At 36.9% G+C, this 13,030-nt stretch overlaps 1 protein-coding gene and 1 long non-coding RNA gene across 2 annotated transcripts in view; both read right to left on the minus strand.

The window, feature by feature from the left end:
• Positions 1 to 106, minus strand: part of LOC135208873 (DNA-directed RNA polymerase III subunit RPC1-like) — a 195,208-nt gene extending 195,102 nt beyond the window's left edge. The window contains exon 1 of the mRNA XM_064241460.1: positions 80 to 106. Coding sequence (XP_064097530.1) covers positions 80 to 106 — 27 coding nt within the window. The remainder of the gene's footprint in view (positions 1 to 79) is intronic.
• LOC135208481 (uncharacterized) overlaps positions 1 to 13,030 on the minus strand; it is a 260,778-nt gene that overhangs the window by 224,954 nt on the left and 22,794 nt on the right. Inside the window, exon 2 of the long non-coding RNA XR_010313177.1 lies at positions 690 to 1,004. This is a non-coding gene — a long non-coding RNA (uncharacterized LOC135208481). The remainder of the gene's footprint in view (positions 1 to 689; positions 1,005 to 13,030) is intronic.

Consider the following 13,030-nt stretch of genomic DNA (forward strand, 5'->3'; position numbering starts at 1 on the left):
GTAGGTGGCCTGGTTGGCCTGTCGTGGTGATCTACCCTACTTCGAAAGGAGAGTAGAGGTCTTTAGCTCCGTTTCTCACCAACAACAAGTTGCGACTGATGCCCATCTCCGATGTCAGGATGGGTTATAATGTATTTTTTTTGGGGACTGTCCAAGCTGATCGTACATGGTCCACTCTGGACCCTACGGTTTTTTACCCTAATGTACTTTTTATGGGGTGGCATGCATTGATCGTACATGGCCTGCCGAAGACCATGCGGTGTTTGACCCTAATGTACTTTTTCGAAGGGTTGCATGCATTGATTGTACATGGCCTGCTGCAGGCCATGCGGTGTTTTACCCTACTACGCTACCTAATAAAACTTACTCATGAAGATTATCTATAAAAACTAGCCAGCTTCGTAAGTTACAGATGTATTCGTCCATTAAACTTTATCGTTACGAATATATAAAAATCAAAATGAAAGGTAATCCAACGGTAGTATTCGTAGGACTAGCCTAGCACCTGCAATACTAGTAAAACCCGTCGTCTCTAGCCTGCCATAAGCCTCCCCTTTGGTAAATTTAAATGATAAGTAAATAAATAAAGTATATCAGCTCCAAATATGCTACCAACAAAGTAATAAGAGCTTCCGCGACGAGCGACCGCCTCGTCGAGGGAGCAACATAAACATCAACAGATTCCGCACCTCCTCAACATTGCGCTTCGGGATGTGAAAGAACGACAACAGCAATTTCAACTTCACTTGCGTCTGCAGCTCTACGAAGCACTCCTTGATGTTTCGGAGGACTTCGACATTTAACTGGGAGCAAATCGAGCCCTCAGACCACGTATCAGCCGACGTGCCGAGTTTATTATGGAGCCACAGCGATATATCACCGTCTCGCGCCGCCGCCATCTTTGTTATGAGTCGTGACGTCACCGTCAGTCCTAAGGACGCCATGTTGGTGACGTCATTCGCCGGGAGATTTGATGGGTGTGTTCTTTCTCGGCTCAGCTCAGTCTACGGAAATAATACATAAATAATATATATATATACATATAAGTATCTCCAAGGCATGAAATATTTTTTATGCATCGTGACTTCAGTACACTGGATTATCAGTGTGATCACAGAAATGAAGTTAGTTTAGAAATACACTGCATTTACTTATCATTCATCCTTTACAATCAATCATATCGTCTGCATCAGCATCTTGGTTTTCTTTTGAGTCTTCTTGACGGCCCATCACCCCGTTCCCTTTTCACTTATGCTTATCATTATCATCGGCCACTTTTATTTTTGGAGGTCCCTCTATCAGAGCTGATTTGGTCTATCTAGTGTACCTCATTTTTGTTTTGTTTTCAGTTTTCAAAATCTTCCTCCGTGTATTAACTGTTTTTGAATCTACACGTTTAGTTTTTCCCTAAATATTAAAGTTTTTACGGTTTATGTAGTCCATGGTTATCGAATAGACTATAATGTGCAGTTTATTCGAATGTTTGCTGCATCCTAGCTCCAAATTCTTTGTCCGTGCTCCGGTATGGATTTATGACCCCACTGGCATGTTCTTTGCCGTATCGACCAGACTTTTGTGACACGTTTACTTACATCAATAGCTTTGTTTCTAACGGATTTAATGTTCAAAAGGAAACATTTCACTTCATAGTTGCTGATGAGGCTTGCCTTTGGTTTCTTTTTAGCTTCGTGGTATGTATTATGTCCAGGATATCTTTGTAGCCCCCTTCGATTGTAGTACGTACCTCTGACATGAACTGTGTTCCGCTATGAGTGGACCTAGGTAAAGTATACAATTCGTTACCTCTGACATTTCAGTGATACTGCATCTAGTACCACTGGTTACAACTTGATATGACATCCAATCCTCATTTTCCCTCAGGTGCCACAGACACAACAAGGATCAGTGTTGTTTGTTTGTAGACCTACATGAAATTATACTTCGAGTTAACTTCTGTACTATATTCATTCGTAATGAGTGCTGCATTTTCAATCTTATTTTCATTCTGATTTTTCTTTTCTTTTGTTTCCCTCACTGAATTTCGTCATTCTCCACTTTTCGGCTTTGAAATTCCGACCATCACGTCAACAATTTTCTTTCAGACTCCCCTCTACAAGGAGCTCGTTTTCACCAAGTCATGTCACGGAAACGCTAAAAGCAGCCCAGTGTATATACGGAAGATTAGAGCAGAAGAGTACGAAAATAAAAGTCGGACTTATGTATAAGGGGCCTAAGTCTGATAGAGAACAAGACGGAATGCAGATAGACTAGAATAGTACTAAGAGCGTGAGGGCAGAAGGCGATCAAGAATTAAAAGCTGACATACAAGGATGAAACAATAGGAATTTCTAACAAAGCAAAGAATAAGTATAATAAGGGCGGAAAAAAGTAGGAATAAGAAAGAGACGGACGAAGAAAAAATGCTAAAAGAACAGGAGATAAAGGGGCATGGGTGGTATGTACACACACACACACACACACACACACCACACACACACATATATATATATATATATATATATATATATATATATATATATATATATATATATATATATATATATATATCTGTGTGTGTTTGTAGATACCACCCATGTCCCTTTAAATACTGTTCTTTTAGCATTTTTTCTTGGTTCCATGTCGCAGTTATATATATATAACTGCGACATGGAAGCAAGCAGGGGAAAAACATACACAAAAATCTAAGAAACAAAAATTAGGCCTAGTAGTACTAAGATAGGATGATGACTGGAATTGTAGCACTAGCAAAAAGGAATAAAGATATTCAATCAAGAACCTAATTTGAATTAAGAACAAGTTTACACGACTGGAAATGATCGTTGGCTTTCGAGAGTGCAGTAAAGATACAACCTGCTAGAGGTGATACAACATTTTTGGGCCACTTTATCTAAAGTTATTTTTTATTATCATATGTTTTATTTGACTTTATCCTTGCATACACTGACTGTTCCTTCAAAGCGCGTCCCAAGAATGGTTATGTTAATGGCGGCAAGCATTTCCAACGGTCGATGTCTGACTCACATGAAGACTACCAACCCAAGGTCTTCTTCCTCTGGGTTCCACCAAACACATTCACCCCCGCCAATGATGAATGGCTAACATGACCTAAAACTATCTATATTGCAGTCTTCACTACTGCATTAACTTTCATCATCATTTTAGCTTCTTTCGTCTCACGTACACCATTATCAAACTGTCATAAGCAAGTGGTTAGGACGTTAGACTACTTGTCTGGATTCGATAGATATTGGATAGCCACGGTCCTGTTAGCTCGTAGAACCAGCCCCAGGGTCCATGTCAGATGATACAAATAGTGCCTGTGCCTTTGTAGAATAGCTTTGTCCACCTATTACGTGAACTCCTTTGAATGTTGTTTTCTGAGTAACTTTGGTTTTTACCTTAAACACCTCTAGGCCAGCAGAAAGATTGAGTCAACCTTATGCTGGCACGAGACCCACTGAGTATTAATTATCATTTTTTTTACTGAAGTTTTACATGATTCCTTGAAAAGATATGCAGAATAATGATGATGTTAAATGTTGATTTCATTCAATTCTAAAATTTCCAAAGCCGAAGAACTCTACAAATTAAGTTTTAAAGGCAAAGTGGTTTAGCGTATTTCCGGGAGTTTCCTGTTGCTCAGAACAATTTTAAAAACAATGACATTCTTGAAATCTAGTTCATATCCCGCTTTGGCTAAAGTGATGTTGAAATGGTGGAGATTCTTGAAAGATACAGTAAACATGTCACTAATTGGATTTCCTCGAACATTATAGCCTGGCTCTTTAGAATTAAGGAAAAGTCCCAAACATTCTCACAGACTAGAAATTTCCATTTTTTTTCTTTTAAACTGAATTATTTGCAGGTTATTTTACTAATACCCACACACACACACACACACACACACACACACACATATATATATATATATATACTATATATATCTATATATATATATATATATATATATATATTATATATATACACACATATCCACAGGTGAAAAATAAGAGACAGGGTGTAGGTCCTGACCGGTTTCGGCTTTATTCTCAAGCCATTGACAAAGCCTTTGTCAATGGCTTGAGAATAAAGCCGAAACCGGTCAGGACCTACACCCTGTCTCTTATTTTTCACCTGTGGATATGTGTGATAAATGAATCACGTGCTAAAGTTATTATAATCATATATATATATATATATATATATTTATATATATATATATATATATCTATATATATATAAATATATCTAGATATATAATATATAATATATAGATATATATATATATATATATATATATATATATAACACGTGCATCTACAGTGATTTTTTAAGCAACCATGCTTGGAAAAGCAAAAAGTGCCCTCAAACGGAAAGTGGCTCACTACAATAAATAAATAAATAAATAAAAAATAATAATAATAAATGAGAATAAATGAACAACGAAAGAGAAATACAAAAGAAAAACAAGACAATTAATTGAAAATTAACCAGTAAAATAAATAAGTCAAATAGCAAATAAACTATCAAACGAGATTCATGTTAGTCTCCTCAAAAAAGAAAAAAAAGTCACAGCAGGAATAAAACTTCTAGAAAGGGAATGGTATAGAACTTCACAAAAGGAAAGACAGGGCTGTTGGAACTGAATAGTATACAGTCTGGAAGAAGAAAAAAATCCTTCAGCATAGACACGTCCCCAAAAAAAAATTAGATATTTCCTCAGTAAATTAATATTTTATGCAGTTGAAGATGAAAGAAAATGAAAGGGTGGGGAATGTCAAAATACAGATGTTACCTGAGTAGAAATGACGGGTCAGTGTTTTAAGTATGTATATATATATATATATATATATATAGATATATATATTTTATATATATATATATGTATATAACTGAATCACGAAAGTTAGGAACATGATAAATCCATAAATAAAGATAAATGCCACGAAGGAAAAATAAACGAAGGAGGTCTGCAAGATCTTTCGACTTTAAAAGTCCTTTACTGAGCAGATACTGACATAAATACGAGAAAAGACAATACAAGAAGGTTCGTATAACTGACAGATAGGGATTATAAAGGGATTAGTACCTAGAATCCGACACACCTGGAAGATGAGAAACCTTCCCAAACAAGCATAAACAATGGGTGCAATTAAAGGTTTAAGACAATCATCTCAGATACAATTTCCAGACAATTAAAGGATTATAGGTGACAGCTATTCGGAACTTGGTAAACAAAAATTCACAATACATGACAGACATACATTACAACAAAATTTAATAACTCTAAGGCAACTGATTTTTATTTAAGTCAGTAATTATATCTTTGAGGTCATTCTTAAACATGTTACAGATACAAGGGTCTAAATGAAAAAGGCCACGACTAACATTGAAATTGCAATGAAAAGTAAGTTGTATTAAAGCAGATTCTAAATGAATGAATGAATGAATGATTGGAAGTTCTCTGGCATCCTGACATCGAAGGTCATTGACGCCGATATCGTTTATTATAAATAAAGAATATAATTATATGCAATTAAAACCATAAAAGCAAATATATCATTGTAAAAGTTAAATAGCTTTTAGAAGACCTGCCTCTGAAATAAATCTAAAAATGCCACTTGCATTGTATGACACATCATGTCCAAGAATCTTGGTAAGGATGAACCTGCCATCCTCACCTCGAGCCTCAAACAGATATCTATTTCTTTCCGTGCTATAAGTGGGGCATTCAGTCAACAAATGCTTCACGGTCAAGGGTATCAAACAGTCGTCACAATATTGTTGGTGTTGGCCAGCTAGCAAAACTCATGTGTCATCCGAGTGTGACCAATTCGGAGACGACAAAGAGTAGTCTCCCACTTTCGGGGCATCACATTATATTTCCAAGGGGATATAACATTTGTTATTTCTCTCATCTTATTATCAGCTAAGCTTTCCCAATGCTTTTGCCAATTATTATAAATAAAATTCTTAATTGTAGGTAAAAAATCATTACATGGAATGGGATACCTTCTTGGTAGCAACTCAGCTGCAGCATTCTTTGCCAGTGAATCTGCCTCCTCATTTCCACACACACCTACGTGTGCCGGAACCCAACAAAATCTAACTGTTATGCCTTTCAGACCAATAATAAAAAGCCACTCTAAAATCTTTAAAACCAAAGGGTTACTAGAATTAAAAACTTCTAAAGCTTGAAGGACACTTCTTGCATCACTAAAAATGGTAAAATTGCCCTCATCTTTTAATGCTATTTTCTCAATAGCGGTTAATATGCCATATAGTTCTGCAGTAAATATGGAAGATACTAGAGGAAGTGCACCTCTACAATTAAAAGAACCACTATATACTCCAAACCCAACGCCAGCATCAAATTTGGAGCCATCTGTATATATAAAAGTCGATTCCCTATGTTCTTCGACATGTTCATGAAAGAGAGACCTGGCTTCTAATTCAGTCATGTTCATTTTTATACCAATAAAATATTTACAAAAAGATATATCTGGTAATTTCCAGGGAGGGGTTGGTGATATCCTAAATGGAAGAACTCTATTTCTGGCTATATCAAGACCGTTTATTAATTGTTTTACCCGAAAACCATAAGGTTGAGGAGATTTTGGGTGTAACTCAAAATATCTACAATGCCTTACAAAGTTTGCAGTCTGACAGGCTAAAGAATTGGGAAGTCTTTGCAACCTAAACCAATACCGAATAATAGAAGACTTTCGGTAAAGGTCTAAAGTTAATTCTCCAGCGTCAACAAGGAGACTTGGAATAGGCGAAGTTCTAAACGCTCCTGTAGACAATCTAATACCAGCATGCTGTATAGAATCTAATACCTTTAATCGGCTTGGGGTGGCTGAGGAGTATATTTCACACCCATAACTAATTTTTGAAAAAATTAAGGCCTTGTATAATTTTAAAATAGTTTTGCGGTCTGCCCCCCATGATGTATGTGATAATAACTTTTAAAAGTTTTAAAATATTCAGAGCCTCAAGACACTTAACTTTTAACGCCTTTAAGTGAGGAACCCATGTCAACCTGCAATCAAATATCAAACCTAAAAATCTAGCTTCATTTACACATGGGATCCGTTGGCCTTTGATGTATATATCCGGGTCAGGATGTACTCCCCGAATACGACAGAAATGGACAACAACAGTTTTGCTTGTCGAAAACTTAAATCCATTCATATCAGCCCACTGAATAATTTTGTCAATTGAGAGTTGTAGTTTTCTCTCAACCATCGACATTCTAGATCCAGCAAATGATATGGAGAGATCATCTACAAATAATGTTGAGAGAATATCTTGGGGAATGACAGAGGATATCCCATTAATGGCTAGTGCAAATAGTGTTACACTTAGCACACTACCCTGAACTCCTTCTTCCTGACATCTCCTCTCTGATAGAGTTTCCCCTACTCTCACTTGAAAAAATTTATGTGAAACAAATGATTGAATGAACAATGGTAACTCTCCTCGTAACCCCAATTCATGAATGGTTTTAAGTATACCATATCTCCATGCAGTATCATATGCCTTCTCAAGATAAAAAAAGACTGTTACATGGTGCTGTTTGGAAGCAAAGGCTTCACAAATAGAGGATTCCAGTCGCATCAACACATCAATCGTTGAATGCATTTTTCTAAATCCACACTGGATAGGTGATAAAATACCCTTCTTTTCCAGGTACCATACCAGTCTTACATTGACCATCTTCTCCATGATCTTACATAAACAAGATGTCAATGCAATTGGTCGATAGTTTGCAGCTAAAACTTTATCCTTACCAGGTTTTAAAAAGGCTAAAATAATGGCTAGTTCCCAAACACTTGGATAACTATGATCATGCCATATTCTGTTAATAATGCTTAAAATAAACAACTTGGTATTAACAGGTACATGTTTAATCATTGCATATGGAATTCCATCGGGTCCAGGGGCTGTATCATTACACGTAGCAAGTGCGGAGTCAAATTCTCTTTCAGTAAAAGGAGAGTTGTATGACTCTTCCCTTCCTGTTGCAAAATTTAAAATTTTCTTTTCTTTCATTGCTCCTAAACTTGGTGACCAGGAGCTGCTTCACACTTGCGTGATACATTTGAGAAATGATCCGCCAGGGCATTGCTAACGTCAGTTGCTCCAGTCACATACTGATCATTCACCTTCAACACTGGTGGTGGGTTGGAGGTGAATTTGCCTGCTATCTTTTTCACTTTCCTCCACACAGAAGATGGTGGTGTTCTACTGTTAATGGAGGAAACAAAAGACACCCAAGACTGACGCCTAGCTTCTTTCATGGCACGACGGAACTGTGCTCTACATTTCTTGTATGTAATTAAATTCTCCTCAGTACGGCGTCTGCGCAATCGGGTTAAAGACCTTCTTGTGGCTCTGTGCAGGGCAGTTAGTTCTGAAGACCACCAGGGGACTGGTCGTCGTTTGAATAACCCTGTTGTTTTGGGAATTGAATTGACTCCTGCTGTATGAAGGTTCCATTCAGCATGTCTATGGCATCATCAATATTTTCAAATTGTTCTGCATTCCCTTCAATTTCGCTTAGCTCACGAAATCTACCCCAGTCTGCCTTGTCAAGATTCCATCGTGGCGATCTCTGTAAAGGTGGACCATTGTTGGTGTTTATAATGATTGGTGCATGATCACTAGTATGCCAATCATCTAATGTCCTCCAATCGAAATCGAGAAGGCAATTAGAGCTTGCAATTGATAGGTCAATGCATGACAAGGTACCTGTCTGGACATGAAAGTGTGTGGGCTCTCCTGTATTAAGGAGTCCAACATCCTCATTTTCCACAATTGATGATATAATATTGCCCCTTGTGTTTGCTAAAACATCGCCCCATAAAGGATGTCTACCATTCAAATCTCCCAGTAAGAGAAAAGGTTGGGGGAGTTGTTGAATCACCTCTACTAAATTATCATACAAAATATTATCATTTGGAGGTAGGTACAGAGAGCATATTGTATATTTTCTTCCTATATCAATCTGTACAACAACTGCCTGCAGAGGTGTACGAATAGACAAAGATATTTGGGGAACATCTCGACGAACGTAAATGAGACTTCCGCCATGGCTCCCTGCTTGTTGATTATATGGTGTTCTATAGCTAATATACTCTCGAGGACAAGGAGTATTAGCATCAAGCTTGCTCTCCTGTAGACATACAATTATGGGGGAATGCTCATGAATTAGTAGCTTAAGTTCTTCATATTTGGCCCTTAAACCCTGACAATTCCATTGCAAAATGGAGGAGAAAACTATGGATCACTTCTGGAAGACATCTTGGATGAGGTCTTCCCACTGGCAACTTTTAATCTAACATTATTTCCTGTAGGTTTCTTTAGAGATGGTCTTGATATATTGGGTTTTACGTTTGTCTTTTTCTTTGTGTCCTTTTGATCTATTTGTTGAGGCGGATGGTGGACCTCAACTTGAATTTCTGATTTATTCAAGTTATCTTCCAGTTGATCAGAAACATCAACAGATAAAACATCAAATTTATTTGACGTCATAGCTTTAATGTTTCTGATGGAAGGGGGTGAGAGAGATGGAGGTCTCTCTCTTCGATTAATAGGTGGTGGGCTTCTAGGTTTTTGCACCTTCCCCACAACAGGTGCACCAGGCAAGTTGGTTTTAAGTGGAATCTCCATCAAATCAGGCAAGGACATGGCCTGAGAGAGGTTTTTACTACTAATTGTAATGGGGGACGAAGGTTGTACGGGGATGGGCAATGCCCCACTGTTAATACATTGTGGCAAAGCCTCAGAAGACAATATGCTTACCTCATCATGCAGCATTTTATCATTAGATGGTATATTTCTTTTTATAGAACTATTGGCAGTGCTAGGTGGGTTTGATTTTAGTGCCTTTGCATAACTACTTGATTTATCTAATAGTCTTTTGGCATATCCCACACTTATATGTTCTAAATTGGATTTGTTAAGGGCAGCTTCTTCCGACTTATACAGCTCACAGCTCCGGTCAGTGGATTTATGATTTGAGCTGCAATTTAAACACCTGGCATCAAGTGCACATTCTCCATGGTAAGATTTAGAGCAAATACCACACATTTTTTCGTTTTTGTAAACTTTTGACGGGTGTCCAAATTTAAAACAATTAAAACATTGCAGTGGCTTCTGCTTGAATGGTCGAACTTTAATAACTTCATTTTCAATAATAATGCGGGAAGGTATATCAGCATCCTGGAAAGTAAGGATAATCATTGATGTACCCGGGACTTTGTGTACTTTCCATACATTTAGTGGACACATGGCCAGTATCTCCTCCTCTGTAAATTCATACAGATCTTTGTTAAAAACTACTCCCCTTCCGTAGCTAAAATTTAGGTGGGGTTTGACATCTAACTTAATATCATCATCATTTGTTTTAAGGTTGGATGGTATTACAGACTGTGTGCATGATTTGGCATGGATAAGGTAACTATTTTTTCCAAAACGAGATATATCTCCCGGTGCAATAGTTCCTACTTTTTTCTGAATTAATTTGCATATTTTGAAATAGTTCCCTGTAACCCCCTGAGATTCAGCTACAAGCCACATCGGTGGTTTTGGCTTCCTCTGGGAAGGCATAACTAAATCAGCATCTTTTTCAAACCAGTCCGCAGGTCTATAAACATCCAAATCCTTTGGTACCTTGTCGCAAAGAGCAGCCATTATATTCAAGTTATTAATTTTGATATTATTAATAATACATATTGCATTAAATGCTTCATCATGACTATTGTAAGATATCCATGAATCCCATTTTGTATCTTCCAGTTTCATTCTTATTTCTGTTATAGATCCATAACACTTAAATTCTTTATATATATTATCATAATTTGTCTCTATTGGAATTTGGGTAACATGAAGGATTCGAAGTTTCCTTGCGTTACCCAGATTACTCAATTTTGGAATATCAATAGAATGGTCCTTCCTAGTTCCGAGGTCATTAACAGAGTTTTCCCTAATTAAATTAGCAGAGGTCGTCAACAGTGTCTGAGGTTCGCCATTCGATCCAGGGGTATAATAAACATTAATTTCCGTCATTAAATTAGTTGGGGGAAAGAAAAAAAAAATTAGACTGTCTGACATCCCAAAAGAGAACCCATTATCCTTTCATGAAATTAATTTCTCCACCAATGACACCTGCGAGAGCTGCTTCCCAAATGTCCACTCCCTACCCTACCACAAAGGGATGGTACCACTATGATTAGAGTGGCTCAAGTGTATGCCAAACCCGCTTGGTGGGAATGAGAGCATTACAGGAATACAATCATCCCCACTTTAATCATAGTGGCAGGCAAACCGGACAGAATGCCGAGAGTCCTATCTCTATGAAACCGGCCAACCCCTGGAATCCGAAGGCCAAGTTTTGGTTCGAGAATAGTCCCGCATGCCAGTATGGAAATACTGACATTCCAAGGTGTCCAAACATTATCGGGTAGTTGGCAAGACCACCACAGCTCCCACAATTGATTTTGAAAAAATTTCCAATCCCGGATATGATGTCCCCTAAAAAAACATCTGGACAGTTAAATGGGTAAGAGTTTTGACAGCAAGGTTGGAGAAAGTTGAGAAATATGAAGAAGAATGAAACAATTATAAGTAATAGAAATAGGATGAGAGAAATTTAGAGTCAAACTGAGGAAAAACAAAAATTCCCCAGTTCGAGAGCCCTCTTGCCCGTCACCATGCTTCAGCACGGGAATGATATGCCGTGCGGAAGCCCAATGACTTCATAAAGGCATTCTCTCATTAAGAGGGAGCAGATTCTAAAAGATTTCGTGATAAGACATCTCTTGACCATGCAATTACTGAACTATCAATCCAATTAATTCGGTGGTTGTTTTCACTTAAATGAATAAATAATGCATTAGATTTTTGCCCAGTTTTTACAGAGTATTTATGCTGGCTTAGCCTTACTTCTAAGCCTTTGCTGGACTGTCCGAGATAGAATGAGGGACAATCCATACATGGAATTTTATATATTATGTTGTTGCTTTCTCTGGGGCCATTTTTTATTAACATTCTTTTTAGTGTGTTATTATAGGAAAAAAACAAGGTTGACATTAAAAGCTATTAACAATGGTTTAATGGTTTCAAATCGGTTAAAATAAGGCAAACTGAGAATGTTCTTAGAATTTTCTTTCTGTGTGTTATTTACAGTATAAAACTTTTTGTGGGCTTTATTATAGCAAATGTCTAATATATGTGAAGGATAGCATAAATACTTCCCTATTTTTCTTATGTATTCAATTTCTTGATCCAAATATTGTGGACTGACAATTCGCAATGCTCGTAAAAACAGAGGAAAAATTTTATATTTTTATATTAAGATGGTGGCCTGAGAAGAAATGAACATAAGTTAAGTTGTTAGTCGGTTTCCTATAAATACTGAATTTACATTGAAATGGTTATCTGTGTATCAAAACGTCTAAGAAAGGGAGGCAATTGTCTTTTTCTAATTCTAGAGTAAACTTAATCGATGGTACCTGGTTATTTAATTTAGAGAGTAAATCATTTACATCAATACTGACAGGAAGAACAGCTAAACAATCATCAACGTAACGATACCATTTTACAGGAATATGAATGATATTAGGTAAGTAGCGTTTTTCAAAGAATTCCATATACAGGTTTGAGAGTAATGGTGATAAAGGATTTCCCATTGCCATGCCAAAAATTTGTTGATAAAATTCACCATTGAATATAAACTTACAATCACAAATGCACAAACTCGTGAGTGAAATAATGTGACATATAGGTAGAGGTAATTCATGCTGAGTTAGTTCATTACTAAGACATTCTAAAATAGAGTCTATAGGGACTTTAGTAAAAAGAGAACATACATCAAAACTAACGAATCTATCAGTAAAGCAAAGAGCAATTTTGTTTAATTTATCAACTAAATCTAGAGAATTATATATATGAGAATCGGAGATGGTTCCAAGTAACGGGGACAAGATCTTAGTGATATATTTCG

The sequence above is a fragment of the Macrobrachium nipponense genome, chromosome 35, assembly GCF_015104395.2.
Source record: "Macrobrachium nipponense isolate FS-2020 chromosome 35, ASM1510439v2, whole genome shotgun sequence".
NCBI classification, from domain to species: domain Eukaryota; kingdom Metazoa; phylum Arthropoda; class Malacostraca; order Decapoda; family Palaemonidae; genus Macrobrachium; species Macrobrachium nipponense.